Source organism: Scyliorhinus canicula, chromosome 1, assembly GCF_902713615.1.
Source record: "Scyliorhinus canicula chromosome 1, sScyCan1.1, whole genome shotgun sequence".
Lineage (NCBI taxonomy): Eukaryota > Metazoa > Chordata > Chondrichthyes > Carcharhiniformes > Scyliorhinidae > Scyliorhinus > Scyliorhinus canicula.
The window spans coordinates 206,582,921-206,602,756 of record NC_052146.1 but is presented as its reverse complement, the minus strand read 5'-3'; the positions used below and the strand labels follow the sequence as shown (position 1 = coordinate 206,602,756).

The 19,836-nt window shown below is 50.8% G+C and overlaps 1 protein-coding gene across 17 annotated transcripts in view; it reads left to right on the top strand.

The window, feature by feature from the left end:
* pak5 (p21 protein (Cdc42/Rac)-activated kinase 5) overlaps positions 1-19,836 on the top strand; it is a 368,873-nt gene that overhangs the window by 331,507 nt on the left and 17,530 nt on the right. For all 17 annotated transcript variants that reach the window (XM_038806536.1, XM_038806563.1, XM_038806520.1 and 14 more), the window contains 3 exons: positions 13,949-14,075; positions 14,703-14,828; positions 15,032-15,166. In XM_038806536.1, coding sequence (XP_038662464.1) covers positions 13,949-14,075; positions 14,703-14,828; positions 15,032-15,166 — 388 coding nt within the window. The remainder of the gene's footprint in view (positions 1-13,948; positions 14,076-14,702; positions 14,829-15,031; positions 15,167-19,836) is intronic.

The following is a 19,836-nucleotide window of genomic DNA, read 5'->3' as shown; positions in this document are numbered from 1 at the left end:
ACGTTGGAGCAGTGGTTGAGTGGTTGTCCGTGACTCCGGGAGCGGCGGTCGTGGTCCTGTGTCCTGTGTCGTGGTCCTGTGTCCTGGTCGGAGCTAGCGGTAGTCGGGCCGGGGGAGGGGGTTCTGGTGCGCTGGGTTGCGGGGGCGCTGGGGGCGGTCGGGACTGGGGGGAAGGTGTTGATGCTGGAGGGTGTGGCCGCACTCCGTCGGGTGCCAGGTCCCGAAGGGAGACCGTGTCCTGTCGTCGTCGGGATACTCCACGTACGCGTACTGCGGGTTCGCGTGGAGTAGCTGGACTCTTCCAACCAACGGGTCGGACTTGTGCACCCGCACATGCTTCCGGAGCAGGATGGGCCCGGGGGTGGCCAGCCAGGTCGGGAGTGGAGTCCCAGAGGAAGACTTCCTGGGGAAAGCAAGAAGATGTTCGTGAGGTGTTTGATTCGTGGCAGTACAGAGGAGAGACCGAATAGAGTGGAGGGCGTCTGGGAGGACCATTTGCCAGTGGGAGACCGGGAGACACCTGGACCGCAGGCCCAGCAGGACGGTCTTCCAAACCGTACCGTTCTCCCTCTCGACCTGACCGTTACCCCGGGGGTTGTAACTGGTCGTCCTGCTCGAGGCGATGCCCCTGCTGAGCAGGAATTGACGCAGCTCGTCGCTCATAAAGGAGGACCCCCGGTCGCTGTGGATGTACGCGGGGTAACCGAACAGGGAGAAAATGGAGTGGAGGGCTTTGATGATGGTTGTCGTGGTCATGTCGGGGCAGGACATGGCGAATGGGAAGCGGGAGTACTCGTCAATCACATTTAAGAAATATGTGTTGCGGTTGTTGGAGGGGAGGGGACCTTTGAAGTCCATGCTAAGGCGCTCGAAGGGGTGGGAAGCCTTTATCAGATGCGCCTGCTCGGGGCGGTAAAAGTACGGGTTGCACTTTGCGCAAATGTGGCATTCCCTGGTTACAGTCCTGACCTCCTCGATGGTGAAGGGCAGGTTGCGGGTCTTGATAAAATGAAAAAAGTGAGTGACCCCTGGATGGCAGAGGTCCGCGTGGAGGGTGCGGAGGCAGTCCACCTGTGCGTTGGCGCAGGTACCGCGGGACAGGGCATCAGGGGGGCTCGTTTAGCTTCCCAGGATGATACAAGATATCGTAGTTGTACGTGGACAACTCGATCCGCCACCGCAAGATCTTGTTGCTCTTGATCTTGCCCCTCTGTGCATTATCGAACATGAAGGCTACTGACCGTTGGTCTGTGAGGAGGGTAAACCTCCTGCCGGCCAGATAGTGCCTCCAATGTCGCACAGCTTCGACAATGGCCTGTGCCTCCTTTTCCACCGAGGAATGGCGGAGTTCGGAAGCATGGAGGGTCCGGGAGAAAAAGGCCACAGGTCTGCCCGCTTGGTTGAGGGTGACCGCCAAAGCTACATCGGACGCGTCGCTCTCGACCTGGAATGGGAGGGACTCGTCGATAGCTCACATCGTGGCCTTTGCAATGTCTGCTTTGATGCAGCTAAAGGCCTGGCGGGCCTCCATCGACAGGGGAAACGTGTTGGACTGGATGAGAGGGCGGGCTTTGTCGGCGTAGTTAGGGACCCACTGGGCATAATAGGAAAAGAAGCCCAGACAGCGTTTGAGGGCTTTGAGGGAGTTGGGGAGGGGAAGTTCCATTAGGGGGCGCATGCGTTCGGGGTCGGGGCCTATCACTCCGTTACGCATTATGTAGCAGAGGATGGCTAGATGGTCGGTGCTGAACACGCACTTATCCTTATTCTACGTGAGGTTAAGGTGTTTTGCGGTACGGAGGAATTTTCGGAGGTTGGTGTCGTGGTCCTGCTGGTCATGGCCGCAGTTGGTGATATTGTTGAGATACGGGAAGGTGGCCCGTAAATCGTATTAGTCAACCATTCGGTCCATCTCCCTTTGGGAGACCGAGACCCCATTTGTGACATCGAAATGAACCCTTAGAAAGTGGTAGAGGCGCCCATCCGCTTCGAACGCAGTGTACTTTCAGTCACTCGTGCGGATGGGCAGCTGGTGATAGGCGGACTTAAAGGTCCACTGTGGAAAAAACCTTGTACTGCGCGATCCTGTTAACCACGTCGGAGATACGGGGAGAGGATACGCTTCCAGCTGCGTAAACCTGTTGATGGTCTGACTGTAATCGATGACCATTCGGTTTTTCTCCCCAGTCCTAACCACCACCACTTGTGCTCGCCAGGGACTGTTGCTGGCCTCTATGACCCCTTGCTTCAGAAGCCTTTGGACCTCGGACCTGATGAAGGTCCGGTTCTGGGCACTGTACCGTCTGCTCCTGGTGGCGACGGGTTTGCAATCCGGGGTAAGGTTTGCAAACAGGGAAGGGGGGTCGACCTTGAGGGACGCGAGGCTGCAGATAGTAAGGGGGGGAATCGGGCCGCCGAATTTAAAGGTTAAGCTCTGCAGGTTGCACTGCAAATCCAGTCCAAGAAGTGCCGGTGCGCAGAGGCGGGGAAGGATGAGGAATTTATAGTTTTTAAAAACTCTCCCCGGACCGTAAGGTCCGCCACGCAGCACCCATGATTTGGACTGAGTGCGAACCAGATGCCAGAGCGATTTTGTGCTTTACTGGATGAACGGGGAGCGCGCAGCGTCTTACCGTGTCGGGGTGGACAAAGCTTTCTGTGCTCCCGGAGTCCAGTAGGCAGCTCATCTCGCGACCATTGAGGCGGATCTGTGTGGTCGCCGTGGAAAGCGTGCGGGGCCGTGACTGATCCTGTGTCACCGAGGTGAGTCGTGGCAGGAAGTCAGAGTCATCATCCACTACGGAGTAATCGCTTGCGGGGTCCTCCGTGCCGATCCAAGATGGCGGCGCCCGTCAGCCGCACGTGGTGAGGGATGAACAAGATGGCGGCGCCCGGTGGTCGCACGTGGAGCCGGGGGCCCAAAATGGCAGCGCCTGGGGGCCGCACGTGGCATCGGGGGCCCAAGATGGCGGCGTCCGTGAATCAATCGTGGCGGTGGGGGGTGGAGGCAGCGAGGTCAGCGGGCCGCACGGGGCCCTAGAGGAGCGCAGAGGTGGGACCCGCGGTCGCTGTCCCTTTTTGCCGCAGCCTGCGGTGCGGGTCGGGCAGCGCGGGCGGGGGTGCTTGGCCTTACCTCAAAAATAGCAGCGGGGGCCCGTGGACTTATCGGGGCGTCCTGCAGCGCAGGTCTGGGGGTCCGAGTCGGCGGGGGTGAGGGGGGTTGTGTGCCACGCTGCCCAAGGGGCTGCCGCGCGGCCGGGGGCATACGCGCACACGTTGCGGTCAGCGACCTTCATAAAGGATGCGAGGGTCCGTGCCTCAGTGAGGCTTAGAGTGTCTTTTTCTAAAAGCCTCTGGCGTATCTGGGGTGACTGCATGCCCGCCACGAAGGCGCCCCTGATCAAGAGTTCAGTGTGTTGCGGGCAGGCGCAATTTCTCCCCAGGACAATGAGGGCCCGATAGAATTCGTCGAGGGACTCACCGGGGAATTGTTGCCTTGTAGCCAGGAGGTGCCGCGCGTAGACCTGATTCATTGGCCTGATGAAGTGCCCTTTTAGTAGATCCATAGCGACATCATAGTCCAGTTCGTCTTCTATCATAGAGTAAACGGCGGTGCCCACGCACGAGTGGAGGATGTGGAGTTTCTGTTCCTTTGTCGGGCGGTTTTCTGCAGTAGTGAAGTAACTGTTGAAACACGCCAGCCAATGTTTAAAGGTTGCTGACGTGTTTGCAGCATGCGGGCTGATTCGGATGCATTCTGCTTTGATCCGTAGTTCCATTTTCAAAAGTCTAGCGTATTAAATTGATGCACCATCAATTGGACTCATAGAACATAGATAGAACAGTACAGCACAGAACAGGCCCTTCGGCCCTCGATGTTGTGCCGAGCAATGATCACCCTACTCAAACCCACGTATCTACCCTATACCCGTAACCCAACAACTCCCCCCTTAACCTTACTATTAGGACACTACGGGCAATTTAGCATGGCCAATCCAGCTAACCCGCACATCTTTGGACTGTGGGAGGAAACCGGAGCACCCGGAGGAAACCCACGCACACACGGGGAGGACGTGCAGACTCCGCACAGACAGTGACCCAGCCGGGAATCGAACCTGGGACCCTGGAGCTGTGAAGCATTTATGCTAACCACCATGCTACCGTGCCGCCCCTCGAGTCGTAGAGAGGTTCCAAACAACAGGCTTTAATACGCTAGATGTGTGCCCCGCAGTGGTCGTACAGAGAAAGGCCGGCTGCCAGCCGGTACGAGTTCTTGTACCCCGCCTTGTAGGCGGAGCTACCAACCTCTCAGCCAATCGGCGGGGAGTCACATGACTAGCCACAGCCAATTGGCAGAGAGGCACATGACTTGCCTGGGCCAATGGGCAGCGAGTCTGCTGTACCAATGGCAGCTTGGTTTAAGGTAATATGATCTCCCTAGTCATACTACCACAGTGATCAACTTACGTCGATGGGGAAGGAGATGCGGAAGGTGATGGAGATTAATAAGGATCTGCGAGTAAAAATAGAAGACCTGGAAAACAGATCCAGGCAACAGAATTTGAGGATTGTGGGGCTGCCCGAAGGAGTTGAAGGGCAGAGACCGACTGAGTATTTTGCTGCGATGCTGGCGAAACTATTGGGGGAGGGGGAGGATCTCTGCTGATTTGAACTGGATCGGGCTCATCGGTCATGGAGGCCTGTACCAAAGGCGAGTGAGCTGCCAAGGGTAGTGACTCTGTGCTTCCGTAGGTACGGTGTGAAGGGGAAGGTCCTGTACTGGGCCAAGCAGAAGCGGGTGGTGCAGTGGGCTGGAGCTGGTATACATGTATACCAGGACTTTACGGTGGAGCTGGCGAGGAGGCAGGCTGCTTTCAACCGGATGAAGAGGGCACTGTACATTAGCAAGGTGCAGTGCGGCATTGTATATCCAGCGAAACTGAGGGTGACTTACAAGCTCAAGGCATTTTATTTTGGAACGGCGGAGGCAGCGGAGGAGTTTGCGAAGGCAGAAGGACTGTGGCAGAACTGAGAAATTGAGAAATGGCCATGTGCCGATGTAACCTCATGGCTGTATTTTCTTGTTTGTTTAACTGCGTGTGGGTGTATGGGCTAAAGGAGCCAATGTTGTATATATTTGGACAAGGGAAGTGATGGGACTTTCACTCGAAGTGAGGGCTCTTTGGGGTGTAGGTGGATATGCGGAGTTTGTGTGCTAAAAGGGGATTTTTGGGCTTTCCTAAGGTCAGGCAAGGGGGAAATGGATCCGGGCGGGGGCCTCCACGCTGGCCGGTCTAAGCCGGCCAGTGAACGGGAGTGAGGTGGGGGGAGGGGCTGCAGCCATCGGAGCCTGGCAGAACAGGGTCTGAGTGGTCTAGCCGGGGTGGAAAGTTGGGGGGGAAGGAACCGAGGTTGGGGGAAGGAGCTTTAGAAGAGGCAGTGGATGGGAGGAGTTGGGGAGGAGTGGGGAGGGGTGTTTACAACTCTTGGGTATCATGTACGGCACTCTTTCAGAGGTTGGGCGGCATTGAGTGTGTGTGTGGGGGCGGGGGGGTGGGGGGGGGGGGGGGGGGGGGGAGTGGACTCTATTGTGACTATGGGTGGTCCCGGACTCCTTTTTTGTTTTTCTCCTTTGTTTTTTGTTTCTACCGTGGGAGGGTTTGTTTTATTGGATGCATATATTGACAAGTGGGCCGTGGTTTGGGGTGGTGGGAGGATGGTATCGTTGTTATTGTTAAGGGGATTTATTTTGTATTTGTTACCGTTTACTGTCTGTGGGTGGGGTGGTGTAAATTTTGAAGGGAAATGTGAAAATGGAGAATAAAAACATTTATTTAAAAAAATATGGCGCACCGATCACTGTGGAGCTGATTGCTGGCTCTATTAGGTCCCACCCCACCAGACTGACGGTGTTAGCCCTACCCAGTCATTTATTTTCTTCAAAGAGGCTCAATATCTAGAGGGAAAACAGGTCTGGGCTACACAACAAGTTTTCCGTAGGAGCCAGACACTTCGAAAAATATAGTAAGATTCCATCCATTGTATTATGTTATAATGTTTACGTCAACACAGTATTGTGCTGCATTCCTGGACTACTGTGTTGCTTGGATCTTATTGATACAGCTGAATCAGAATGGAATTCCGTGTTCAATGTGATCTTCACAATAAGTTTACATTTACAGGCATAAATGTGCTGCAGAAATCATAGTATCTTAAGACATTAGAGGCGGGATTCTCCAGTCCCCATGGCGTGTGTTTCTTGGCAGCGCATTATTCACTAGTGTCGGGATTGTACCCTCCCGCTGCTTGCCAATTGGATTTTCCATGGAAACCACCCCACACTGCCGTGCAACCCACTGTCGGGAGTGCGCTGCCAGAAGGGAAAGTAAATCTCGACAGCTGGGGAATTCCAGCCAGATGTACATCAATACAAAGAGGGCAATTTTAGTCCCCCAAAATGGATGAGGGTCAGGTGAGGTAAACATTTTACAATATGTGGGGAAACCCAGACTTACTTGCCAACCAAAACTCCTCACTTGATCACACAGAAAACCCACCTCTGTGAATATCAGGGATAATGACTGAAAACTCCATATGCAAGAATTTCAACTAAAGCTTAAAACAGAAACAACAATTAACCTATTAAAAGTGTCAAAAGTCATTTTAACCAAATCTAGGCGGTGGGATCCTCAGTTTCAGAGACTAAGCGTTGATGCCGCAACTGAATAGGTGGTGTTCGACAACAGGAAAATTGGTGCCATTCCCAAAACAATTCAACTGTTAATGGGCTAGCGCTGGCACCATGTGAAAGATAACCAATTCCAATGAAAAGCGATGTCTGATTCGCCAGGATTCAAACTCAAGAGGCTGACAAGCTGCAGCTGCTATTAAGCACTTCACTCCCCACACACACCACCCCAGCCGTCAAGATGGCTGCAAGGAGAATGGCACCGCGGTTAACAGACGTGGAACTATAGATTCTACTGGACGCAGTGGAGGAAAGGCAGGCCACCCTGTCAGGATGGGGAGGAGGTTGCCACTGCCGCCATGCACTGAGCCTGGGCGCAGGTGGCAGAGGCTGTGAGGTCCATGGGCAACACTGCCAGGACCGACCAGCAGTGCTGCAATAAACTGAACAACCTCATCAAAGTGGCCAAGGTGAGAAAGCAGCATTGTGCCAATCCCCAACCAACACACCCATAACCTCACCCACCGTCCCCCCACCTGTAGGACGACCGAACCCCCACCCTGCACCACCTGGCAGCATCCATACCGGCCACCTGTGCTGAGTGATGCATCCGACTCACACTCCTCATTTTCTGTCTCTTCCCCCACCCCCAGGAGTAGTCGGCCCACAACCGCTGGGAGAGGGATAAAACCGTGAGGGGAATATCCTAGACCTGCGGCTCTTCATTGCAGCAGAACAGTGGGCACTGGACCTGATTTCCCCCCCCCCCCCCCCCCCCCACCCCCCCCCCCCCCCCCGCTGCCCCCTCCATATTGCCCCCTCCACTACCCACCACCCCTGCACATCGCCCCCTCCACCGCCACATGCACATCCCCTCCAACCTATCGGCACCCCACCCACCCACCACCACCATCACCTGCCAGCCCAACCAATCATGCATCTTGTCTTGTGTCTTACAGGATCTCCTGGCAATGAGGGGGGCCCTTCTGCTGCATCCCACCCCTGACCACAGCCACAAGCCCAGGAGGAGAGCAGCGAGGAGGAGAAAACGGACACCTATGGAAGCTCTTGATCCGAAGCCCGAGACACCCCAGAGCACCAGTCCGGGGATGACACTGACTTTCCATCACAACTGTCTCTAACATCCTCCACCATCCCAGAGACACTCACCTCGGTTGGGCATGTTCGTGAAGAGGCTCCTGTGGCACCATCTGGCGCACACCACATACGTGCTACGGTACAGCAGGTGGAGATAGGAACCCCTGAGGGGGCAGACGGTCAGAGGGTGGCCTGACCCCAGGGACTAGCTGCCGTCTGGATGGGTTTCAGGTTTCTGGAAAGGGCGGTCCCACCTATAGTGGAGATGCAGTAGCAGAGCTAGGAACTGGATGAGCGGGTGTCGACAACCATCCAGCACCTGCAGGTGCAATTGGAGAGTTTGTACTGCCTGCAGAAGCAGGAGACGGTGCTGACCATGCGAGCCACCCAGGCCAACACCGCATGGGTGGGGTCTGTGGTGGAGGCCTCGGGGGTGAAGGCTTTGGCCATATAGGACCTTCGTGACGGCACAGATACACCTGTGGACCAAGATCTGAGAGATTCCAGACAGGTCCCCACTCGCCGCCTGGAAGGACACCATGATGTAAACATTCAGGGCGCCCGTCACCTTGATGGCCACCGGGAGCGGGTGTCCTCCCCATATCCCCGCAGTGAGGGGAAGCTGCCAACCAATAGTTTCTAAATCAGTGCAAAAAGTATCATAAAGCCTTGATCCGGCACTGTCCTCCTGCTCAACTGGAGTCTTTGACGGCATGCCCGATCTGGCAGCTCCCTGAACGACAGGCACTGCCGGTACATACAGGGCCTCTTGCGGCGCCGCCTTCCCACCTCCTCCTCCTCTCGGCCTGTCGGGCGGCCGGCTCTTCATCCTCACCTGCTGCCTCCTGTTCCTCTGGGGCAAGCTCCGCTTCAGCGTCCTCCTCGAGCAGCTCCAGCTCAGACAGCCTCAGTTCATCCCCCAGGATTGCAGCGTTTAGGATGAAGGCCGCAGTTCCTGGTTGAATTCCGAAGTCCATTGTCTTCAGGGTGTGGAAGGCAGACATGTTAGCATGGTGTGTATCCCCGTGCCCAACCAGTTCCACCTGGCCCACATGTCCCCCACCCCTCCCTCCCTCTGTCCCCATATCCACCCCCGGCCTTTCCACCTGGCATTCTGCTCTTCTCACCTCTAGCCCCAGCGATGCCTGGCACTGCGGGTGCCTTGGTCCCTGGCGCCTGTCCCTACTGCCAAGGGTACCAGGGCTGACCCTACCCATGCCAGCAGTACACTCCGCGGCTCATATCCGGCACCCTCCTGTAGGGGCTAGGTGTTGCCCCACCGGTAGATGGCTGCTGGATAGGGGAGGGCAGTGGGAGAGTTGGTGTGGGATGGGGTGGTGGGGTGGGGGCACCCTTACAGCCGATGTCACTCTGTGCAGCCACGGGCCACAGAGGGCAGTCATTGGGGTGCACAGCACAGCCCGCGGCAATGGTGGTCCTTGCCTGGACACCCCGGTCCCTTGGGGGTCACCTCAACCCTATCACCCCTCGCTGCCCCCCCCCCCCCCCCCCCCCCCCCGGCCTGGCTGAGGACTCCCTCCCTCCAGTCAACCCTGGCAGCCCCCGGTCACGCTTCTGCATGTCCTACCCCCTCTCTCTCCCTCATCAGCCACAGCGCCTATTTCCCGATTTTTAAAACCACAAGTGAAACTTGCCGTCAGTAATTCCCCCCCATAGGAGGTGGAGCATTGTCATGCCCCTGGAGAATACCGGGTCGAGCCCACTAATAATATGCAAGAGGTGTTTACTATGCGTGAGTTGGAGAACATATTGGCGCCCACCTTGATTTTGGCATCACGGTCGATTCTCCGCCCAATCGCTTTTCGCGAATCCAGTATCTGCTGACGGAGAATCCTGCCTAGGATTCTTCATTAATGGCACTGAACATCGCAGCTTCATATTGTCATTGCCCATAAGTTTATAACTCCAGGGCGGCGCAGTGGTGCTGAGGACGCTGGTTCAATCCCAACCCCGGATCACTGTCCGTGTGGAGTTTGCACATTCTACCCGTATCTGCGTGGGTCTCATCCCCACAAAAAGATGTGCAGGGTCGGTGGATTGGCCACGCTAAATTGCCCCTTAATTGGATTTTTTTTAAAAGTTTATAACTCAATTGCCTCCTATCTTTTTTTTTCTCAGATATACGTGTATATTTAGCACTCAGTAATATTTCACAACAATTGAACATTTCCTTACCCCAAAATTATATTTGGAGTTCTTATAGCAGTTGGGTCAACTGAATGTGTATCAAGTCTCTTTTTTTGTTAAAACTCAGAAGCGGTTACATTTTCCGTTTGCCGGGTTCATGTAACTAGTCATTAAAAGTGATTCTTGAACTTTGCAAAAGATTCTCGTTAACTCATTTGAGTTATTAACACTTTTTAGTTCACTTTTTCTGAATTTCGGAAGGTTGATTACGTTTTCCATTGAAATGAGTAGGAGATGGGTTATTTAGCTTCCTCTGATTTCATAGCCGTTTCATGTCTGCGGAATGCCAGGTGTCTATTTTTGATGGTAAGGAACCTCAGTGGCAGCAATAAGGCCATGGGCAAGATTTTCTTTTCAGCTCTACACACACTCTCTCTAGGGAACCAGCAATAGCCCATTTTTTGTGGAGATTCACCATCAAAACTCTAGTTCATTAACTTTTTTATGTTTAACTTCTATTATCTAAGATGCAGCAATTAAGTTTTTTCTGCAGCATTTTGTTTCAATTAAAGAACTGCGTTAAACTATGTTGGCAAAATTAGATTGAAGACAGAGAAACTAAGCCTTCTTCAATCACAATAATTGTGATAGTTTCCTTGTGTGCAGTGGAATATAAAGATTCAAAATAGACAGTGTTAACTTTTGAGCATTTTTATTGTGTGTCCAAAGATGTTTGGACACACAATGTTCACCTCTGTTAAATTCTCATTGCTGCCATCTGCCGATACATTTGCTCATATAGTCAAAACATTTGGGGCCAAAGTAAGGTGTGGATTTCTTCATGATGCTGCTGGTGCCTAATAGTTGGCCCAATCCCTACAGTGCAGTAAGAGATTATTCGGCCCATTGAGCCTGCACCAACCCTCCGAAAGAGCATAATACCTAGGCCCACACCCCACCCTATCCCCATAATGCCATGCATTAACCATGGCCAAGCTGTTTAACCTGCACATCTTTGGACAGTGGGAGTAAACCAGAGCACCCAGAGGAAACCCACACAGTCACAGGAAGAACGTGTAAGTCCACCTAAGGCTCCACCTAAGGCCAAGTCAGACCCAAGGCCAGAAAATGGTTCCAAGATAGCGCCGGAGCGTGGCAACTCTCAATGAGCTCTCCCAAACAGATCCTCTTTTTACATCTCTTATAATCGTACTAATCTTTTCTATGTATTTACATTGTGTATCTTGTGTTGCCCTATTATGTATTTTCTTTTTATTTTATTTTATTTTCATGTACTTAATCTATTTGAGCTGCTCACTGAAAAATACTTTTCATTGTACCTCGGTGACAATAAACAAATCCATCCATCCAGAATCAAACCCGGGTCACTTGTGCTGTGAGGCAGCAGTTCTAACCACTGTGCCACCCTGTCACCATTTTTCTGTGGGGTGGGGTCAGATTGGTCAGTCCAACCTTTGCTCATCGAGAAAGCAATGTGTGTCATCTGGCATAGAATACAAGAGCTTGTGACATCTATTCTTTGGGAGGATCTGGGTTTCTACATTTTGACACAAGGGGCAAAATTCTCCGACCCCCAGCAGGGTCGGAGAATCGCCTGGGGCCGCCTAAAATCCCGCCCCCGCCGTGGCAGAGATTCTCCACCACCCGGGAAGTGGCGGCGGCGGAATCTCGCCACTCCGATCGGAGAGGCCCCTGCGGTGATTCTCCGGCCCGGATTAGCCGAAGTCCCGCCGCTGGTCCCGCCGCCGAGGTTTGAACCACCTCTGGAACGGCGGGATCAGCGGCGCGAGCGGGCCCCGGGGTCCTGGGGGGGGCGGGGGGCGATCGAACACTGGCGGGGTACCCCCACGGTGGCCTGGCCCGCGATCGGGGCCCCCGCTCAGACTCCGGGCCAGTGCCCTGGGTGCACTATTTCTCCTTCCGCGGCCGCCATGGCGGAAGCGGAAGAGAACCCTACATCGCGCATGCGCCGGCAATGACGTCAGCGGGCAGCTGGCCGCTGACGTCACTGCCGGCGCATGCGCGAACTGGCGAAAGCCTTTCGGCCAGCCCCGCTGCCGGGGGCACCAGTTTTTTGCGCCAGTCTTCTGGTGCAAACCGCTCCGGCGCGGGGCTGGCCCCCAAAGGTGGGGAGAATTCCCCACCTTTGGGGAGGCCCGACCCCTGAGTGGTTGGACCCTCCGTCACGCCGGGTAGGGGAGAATGCCGCCCAAGGTCTCTGGAGCCTAGTCTATGCTTGGTGATTTTATCAGCCAGAAAGGAGTGAATTTCAAAATTGCACATTGTTTAAAGAGTTTACATTGCTACCATGGTAACAACATGCTGGTGATTGGTGCCTTTTTAACCATCAAATTTAGCTTTGCAGATGACCAGTGTTATATCAGAAATTATCCAGCAGCATATTGAAAATTCTGCAAGCCTTTCCTCTTATTTCCTGGATTCATTCAGTGTAAATGGGATAATTTAAATGGTGTGTTGGTCAAAATGCGAAAGCGGATTCAATTACTACTTGTCCTATGTCAACCATGTTTCCAGCAGCAATATGTAAATTCTGCTATGTCTTCTACAATTGATTCAGTTAACAAAACTGTAGAGCATTATTTAGGAGTTGCTTTCTTGTTGAATCTATTTTTATCTAGAGGCCCAATCCAGAGGCCCGGCTAATGTTCTGGGGACATTCTGGGACCACAAAGCTATTGTTGATTGTTATAAAAATCCATCTGGTTCACTAATGTCCTTTAGAGAAGGAAATCTGCCGTCCTTATCTGGTCTGGCCTACACATGACTCCAGACCCTTAGCATGAAATAACCCCTGCTCAGCAAGCCACTCAGTTCAAGGGTAATTAGGGATGGACAACAAATGCTGGCCTTACCAGCCATGCTGACATGAATTATTAAAGGAACAAATGTGACCAAAGTAGCTTCACATCAAGGAAGAAAACAAGAAATATGTTCTAAATGTGGCAGTAAGCATGTCTAAGGGAAGTTACAAATCCATTTGATTTTTAAAATAAATATTTAATAATATATTGACTACAGTTTTAACTTTGCAATGTTCATGTTAGTTCAACCCCCATATTTTTCCTGTAGTCAGTTTTTTGAACAGATTGTAACGTCATTTGGCTGATTGAACACACTGAACCATCTCTCAGTGTGTTAATGATACTTTTTGCATTCCACTTCCAAACTCTTTTCTGTTGGCTTATTGACATAATTATTTATTCTTTGTAAGTAAATGCCTAAGAATTACATTTTCTTTGCTGTATTTTATGTCTTGCAAAATATGATGTTTCATGCTTCGGATTTTGCCCTGGACAAAATATTCAACTGTAAACATATTTCAATTTCATCCAACACCATGTGTCGATGAATCCTCTATTTGTCCAAATTACATTTCTAAATTTTATTAAGAAAAATTAGAGATTACATACTGAATTATTTGGATGTAACTAAGAGTAAAATGAAAGCTGAACCATTTACTGATGTTCCACAGCGGGCTAATTAATATTTGAAAGAGCAAATTAGATTAAAATTTTAGTCTGGTTCAATTGGAAGGAGGAGAGTATATTCATCAAAGAGGAGAGCACAGGTAATCATTAAGATTAAAACCAACTCCAGGATAGAAAGTCTGTCTTGTTTTACTGATTGCATACAATTCACAGTGCACAGCTATATCGTTAGAAAGTTCAAGCAGCAAGCTGGTCAAATACGATCAAATAATTAAATAATAAGTCATTTTTATTCATTTCCTTTGGCTGGAGGAGAGAGGAAAACAGATCCTGAACATACCTTATTCAATTTGGAATAGAGTTGGAATAACACAAAATCCAACATTGCTCCCTAACCCACCAACCACCCCGATGCAAAATGTTTAAGTTAATATAATCAGCAATAAAAACCTGTGTGGCAAAGGTTGGGATAGAGTGGAAGGAATTTTTTTTCTATATCGGAGTAAATGGTTGTAACCATGATTGCTTTTTGTTTCAATTGCAGAATGAATGAAGAACAAATAGCAACAGTTTGCTTTTCTGTTTTGAAGGCTCTAGCATACCTTCATTCTCAGGGGGTTATCCACAGGGATATAAAAAGTGACTCTATACTTCTAACCAGTGACGGCAGGGTAAGCAATATTGTTGATGCTTTTCCTCACACCATTAGATATCTCCATTTGTGTCATAATTGGATGATGAAGTAATTAATGGAATATGATTAATACTTGTCATTCCACAATTGGCAGCACTGGCTGAACTATCCTGAGTATACCAATAGCAATGAATTTATGATCAATCAAACTCATAACTGGGCTTGGTAGAAGTGACATATATTCATACACAGGGGCCCATTCTCTACAAACATGGGGAATATGTTCAAGCCTTTCACCTTTTTTGAACTATTTGGGAGCTTAGGGAATCTATATTTTCCTGCCGCATTCTCCCTGGCAAAGTCTTGGCCAGACAGAGTCAGCTTACCAACCAATCTACATCCTTTCTCATTGCTGTGATAGTTTGAAATTTGACATTCTTGTCATGATGAGTGCAAGATTAAAAACTTCAGCAACGTGTCCCTCTTTGAGGTTTGGTTAATAGAATGTTAATGTATTTAATAAACAGTGAGCAACCATAGAACTCCTTTACTCCCAACATTTATAGTTTAAGTTGTTTGACTTCCAAAAGGAAAACTTTGAGGATGATAGTAAATGGTACTTTGCACAGGAAATTGACTTGACTGTTTTATGTTTTATTTTTAGATTAAATTGTCAGATTTTGGGTTCTGTGCTCAAGTGTCAAAAGAAGTTCCCAGGAGGAAGTCCCTGGTTGGAACCCCATACTGGATGGCACCAGAGGTGATCTCCAGATTACCGTATGGAACTGAAGTAAGGATAAGACCACCTGGGGTTGCGCAGTATGGTTCTCCGTGAAACCAGACTTTCTGGTTTCTAAATAATATCATCAATTGCAGGAACCACAATGACTCATTACACTTTGAATTCCATCCGGACTATAGCTTCAGTGGCTGTGATCAACATATTAGGTTATTGTTATGTGTTTTAATGGACAAAATTAAATTATCTTTCAGGTGGATATATGGTCTCTCGGTGTCATGGTAATAGAAATGGTGGATGGTGAACCACCGTACTTCAATGAGCCACCTCTCCAAGCCATGAGGAGGATACGAGACAATCTTCCCCCACGATTAAAGGATGTACACAAGGTGGAATTTCCAAACTATTTCTTTCAAATATGTCATACAATTTATCTTTCAGCAAGCAGGGCTTGGTTTTAGCACGGAGTGGGATGAGTCCAAATAAAAATTCCCTGTCCTAGGTTTCAGGCCAGCTTCAATGGAGTAATGAGGGAGTTAACAAGGAGGGGCTTTATGCAACATTTCAGGAATGAGTAGGTCACCAGAGGTGGTGCTCTCATAAATTACTCCCTGACCTCTTAGTGGCTGCAATCAGTTGCACTGGCCTTTTTCCTCTCTTTCTCCCTCACCTTTCTCAAATGTTTCCATCTAAAACGATTCCTCCTCCTATTGCTTTGCTCAAGGAAACTGCAATTCTCTCCGTAATTCTAGGTGGTGCAGTAGGCAGCACACTACAATGATGCTGCGCACTTTCGTGTGTCCCATTTAGTAGCAAACCCCCAGATTTATTCAGCCATTTGAACCGTTTGCTATAGTGCAGTGCCGTGCTCAGCAATGTTCCAGGTAACCCCACACCGATGATTGTACCTTAGTTGTTCAGGCAGGATGTGGTTAAAAGGACTAATGGCGTATTGGCCTTTATCTCTAGAAGACAGTAATGCAAAGGAGGATTTGTTCCAAGTGTACAGAGCTCTGGTTAGACCCCATCTGCATCTCAGGAAGGAAAAATGGGGCACGATTCTCTGGAAATATTTCTAAGTGTGGTTGCAAAAAAGTACTGCCATGAGCTTCCCGGCGCTCAGCCCGGCAAGGCCAGCAGTGCAATACAAGGTTAATTGGTCCACTTAACGAGGCCCCACGGGTTTAACGCCACAAATGAAGGCTCACCAGCCGATTCGCCAGGACCGTGCTGCTGCCTCCACCCTCTGATATGCATCCTGGGGATACACCGAGAGCAAGGAAGGCCAAGCACGTTGAGGATCATTGAGAGGGCACTGGGGCGGGGCGAGGTAGGAGTGGTGGAGTGCGGGTTGGAGGGTGGGGGGGGGAACGGAGGTTCGGGAGAGTGGGGCAATGGTGTACACTTGTACGAGACAAATAAAATTCCCTCACCACAACCAGTATGACGCCTCTGGCTCTTTGATCCACGATGCAGACCGACCAGCAACCCCGTGATCCATCCCGCAGACATGGGGTCCTGTTCTCCCCCCCCCCCCCCCCCCCCCGGAACGGACACGCCCTGCCCACGCACACCCAGCGGCAGAGGGGGAGGGGCTCTGCTCCATGGACCACACACTCTGTGCTCCAAATACCTAAACAAAATATCGCCAAACCTTGGCGGCGGGCATGTGCGGGGTCCATCCACTGGGTGTTCGGAGGTTGTCTACTGCTTCTGTGGTGCTGCCTCGCACAGTTCATGAATCAAGGTGTGATTGGGGTGCTAGGCAATGAGCCCCACATGCTACATGGCACGCCCACCTACAGGGATCCACTTGGGATGTGTGAAGTGCTCACTTGACCACGATTGACAAATCCCTATTAGCAGTTGAAATTAGCCACATGGCCAGAGACCTCCGTGGTCAGTGCAAGTTATGGGTGGTCAGTGGGGGTAGACAGACAGGGACTAGGTTTGCTCCTGGAATGGGTACTTAATGATCCAGGGGTTGGCATGGAGGACCCGGCCACGATTGCCTCCCATAGCAGTGCCTCCTCCCCCCCCCCCCCCCCCCCCCCCCCCCCCCCATCCAGCTCCTCATGGCAGCATCCCCTCCGAGCACAGGAGCAATAAGCCCAGTGCCCCTGGCTCATTGCCTGCGAGGGAAGATGGTTACTCATCACCTGGGCTCCCCGCAGCAGCCCTTCTGCCAGGTTCATGTTTTTAAAAAGGAATACTAATGAGAGCTAGCGTGACCACTTGCTGGGGAGGCCGGTGAATGACGGGAGGCCATTGGATATGGGTGGCTCCTGTTGATTGTATGGAAATAGGGCTCAAATGGTAATTATTGGTTTCTCACCAGGCTACGGCGGAATCCCAATTTTGCCTCGAGAAGCAGGCTGGTTGCATCGTAAACAGTTTGGCACCCAGCACTATTCTCGTTTTTGATCTCTCCCGCTACTCGCCAGCCTAGTCTCGCTCGAACAAAATGAGGCCACTGGCCTAAGGGGGTTGGAGTGCAGATTTACCAGAATGATACTAGGGCTAAAATGTTAATCATGAGGACAGATTGTATAGTCTAGGCTTGCATTATCATGAATATAGAAGGTTAAGGGGTGATCTAATTGAGATTTAAAATGATCAATGGAGTAGTTAGTATAGATGAGGCAAAACTCTTTCTCTTGTTGGGACAGTCCAGAGCAAGCAAGTATAACCTTAAAAATAGAATTTGACCATTCGGGCTATATCACAATAGTGGAAATCTATAAATCTCTCCCCCAAAACTGTTGGTGCTGGGGGGTCAATTGAAAATTCCAAAATTGAGGCTGGTAGATTTTTGTTAGCCAAGTAGTGTGTATTAAGTGCACACTATTAAATTGTGTGGAACCAAGGTGGGTAGATGGAGTTAAGATACAGAACAGCCATGATGTAACTGAATGGCAGGACAGGCTTGAGAGGTTGCTAAGGGGTATTATCGGGCATATGTGCAGGGGGTCCACAACCAGCCATCCTCCTACATTTTTGGGAGAATGAGGAGTAGGAGGATAGATGTGTGTTACAGAAGGAAATTGTTACGTGCTCCTTCTGTGATAATCACACAAATCTAGTGGAATAATTTCCTGTTGACTGAAGCTGTTGGTTAATTTTGCTGTCTTGGTGGTTCCATGAATGCAGTCAAAAATGCCCCGGAACGAGGGAAACGAGTCAGTGCTGCAAATTCCAGGGTCCTGAGAAAGGTGATATATTGGTTAGTCCTGGAAAATAGTGTGTTAGTGCTCATTCGTGCCCCTGATGATCAATCCTCTAACAGTTCACTCTTCCAGGAAAGATGTCTGCTTGGTGGACAAAAGGCTACCGCCTCCAAAGTGCCTGTTGATACCAGTCTGTATCAACATCCCACCTGAGCAGCTAAGATACAGTCAGTGCCTTGTGATTGTCAGAAAACTTTTCTTTTAAATATTGTTATTCTCCTTTTTCGCATTTTCTCCCAAATTTGCACCCACCAACAATAAACAATAAGCAGTAACGAATATAATGTCAATTCCCATATCAATAACAACAATCCCATTCTCCCACCAAACCCCCAAACGTTAGCCCACATGTTAACATAAACAAATGACAAAAATGAATCAGGAATCACCCACAGTCACCATTAACACATACAGTCCCCCTCCCCCAACCCTTCCACCGCCCCCCCAACTAATGTTCAATGTTATCCAGTTCGTGAAAGTGCATAATGAATAATGCCCATGAATTGTTGAACTCCTCCATCCTTCCCCTCAGTTCAAACTTAACCTTCTCAGGAGTCAAGAATTCAAACAGGTCCCCCCGCCACGCCAGGGCACAGTGGGGAGAGGTTGCTCTACATCCCATCAGGGTCCGCCTTCGGCCGATCAACGAGACAAAGGCTACAACATCTGCCTCCGCAACCATTTCCACCCAGGCTCGTCCGACACCCCGAATATGGCCTCCCGAGGACCCGGGTCCAGTTTCACGTACTCCACTTTAGAGATTACCCTAAAAACCTCCTTCCAGTAATCCTCCAGCTTTGGACAGGACCAAAACATATGAACGTGATTTGCGGGGGCCCCCACGCAATGTTCACACACATCCTCTTCCCCCCTCAAAGAGCCGGCACATCCTCCCCCTTGTGAGGTGTGCTCGAGATACTACCTTAAGCTGTATCAGCCCCAACCTCGTGCAAGAGGTGGAGATGGTCACTCTCCGGAGCACCTCGCACCAGAGCCCTTCCTCCATATCCTCTCCCAACTCTTCCTCCCACTTTGCTTTGATCCCTTCCAGTGGTCCCTTCTCCTCTTCCAAAATAGCCCCGTAAACCGCCGACACTACCGTTTCTCCAGTCCATCTGTCGTCAGCACCTCCTCCAACAATGTGGAGGCCGACTCTGCCGGGAAGCTCTGTATCTCCTTTCTGCCAAAATCTTGTACCTGCATGTATCTAAACGTTTCCCCCGCTCCAACCCATACTTCGTTTCCAGCTCCTTCAACCCTGCAAACCGACCCCCAAGAAACAAGTCTTTCAGTGTCTTAATCCCCTTCTCCGAAAATTTCCATCCCACCTCCCTGGCTCAAATATGTGGTTCCCCCAAATCGGCATTTCCCTTGACCCTGCCCCCAACCCAAAGTGTTGGCGAAACTGCCTCCAAATTCTCAATGAAGCTATTATTACCGGACTCCCTGAGTATCTCCCCAGAACAGTCGGGAGCAGCGATGTTGCTAGTGCTTTCAATCCCGACCCCTGCACAAACTCTCCTCCATTCTGTCCCACTGGGAATCAATCCCTCTGATCCAGCTCTGCACCTTCTCCACATTTGCCACACAGTAATAATACATCAGGTTGGAAAGACCCAAACCCCCTGCCTGCCTTCCCCTCTGTAGCAGCACCTTTCTAACTCTGGCCATCTTTCCTCCCCATATGAACGAGGTAATCATTCCTTCAATCTCTCTGAAAAATGCCTTTGCCAGGAAAATCGGTAGGCATTGGAAAATAAACAGAAATCGCAGCAACTCGTTCATTTTAACCGCCTGTACCCGACCCGCCAGTGACAGAGGAAGACCATCCC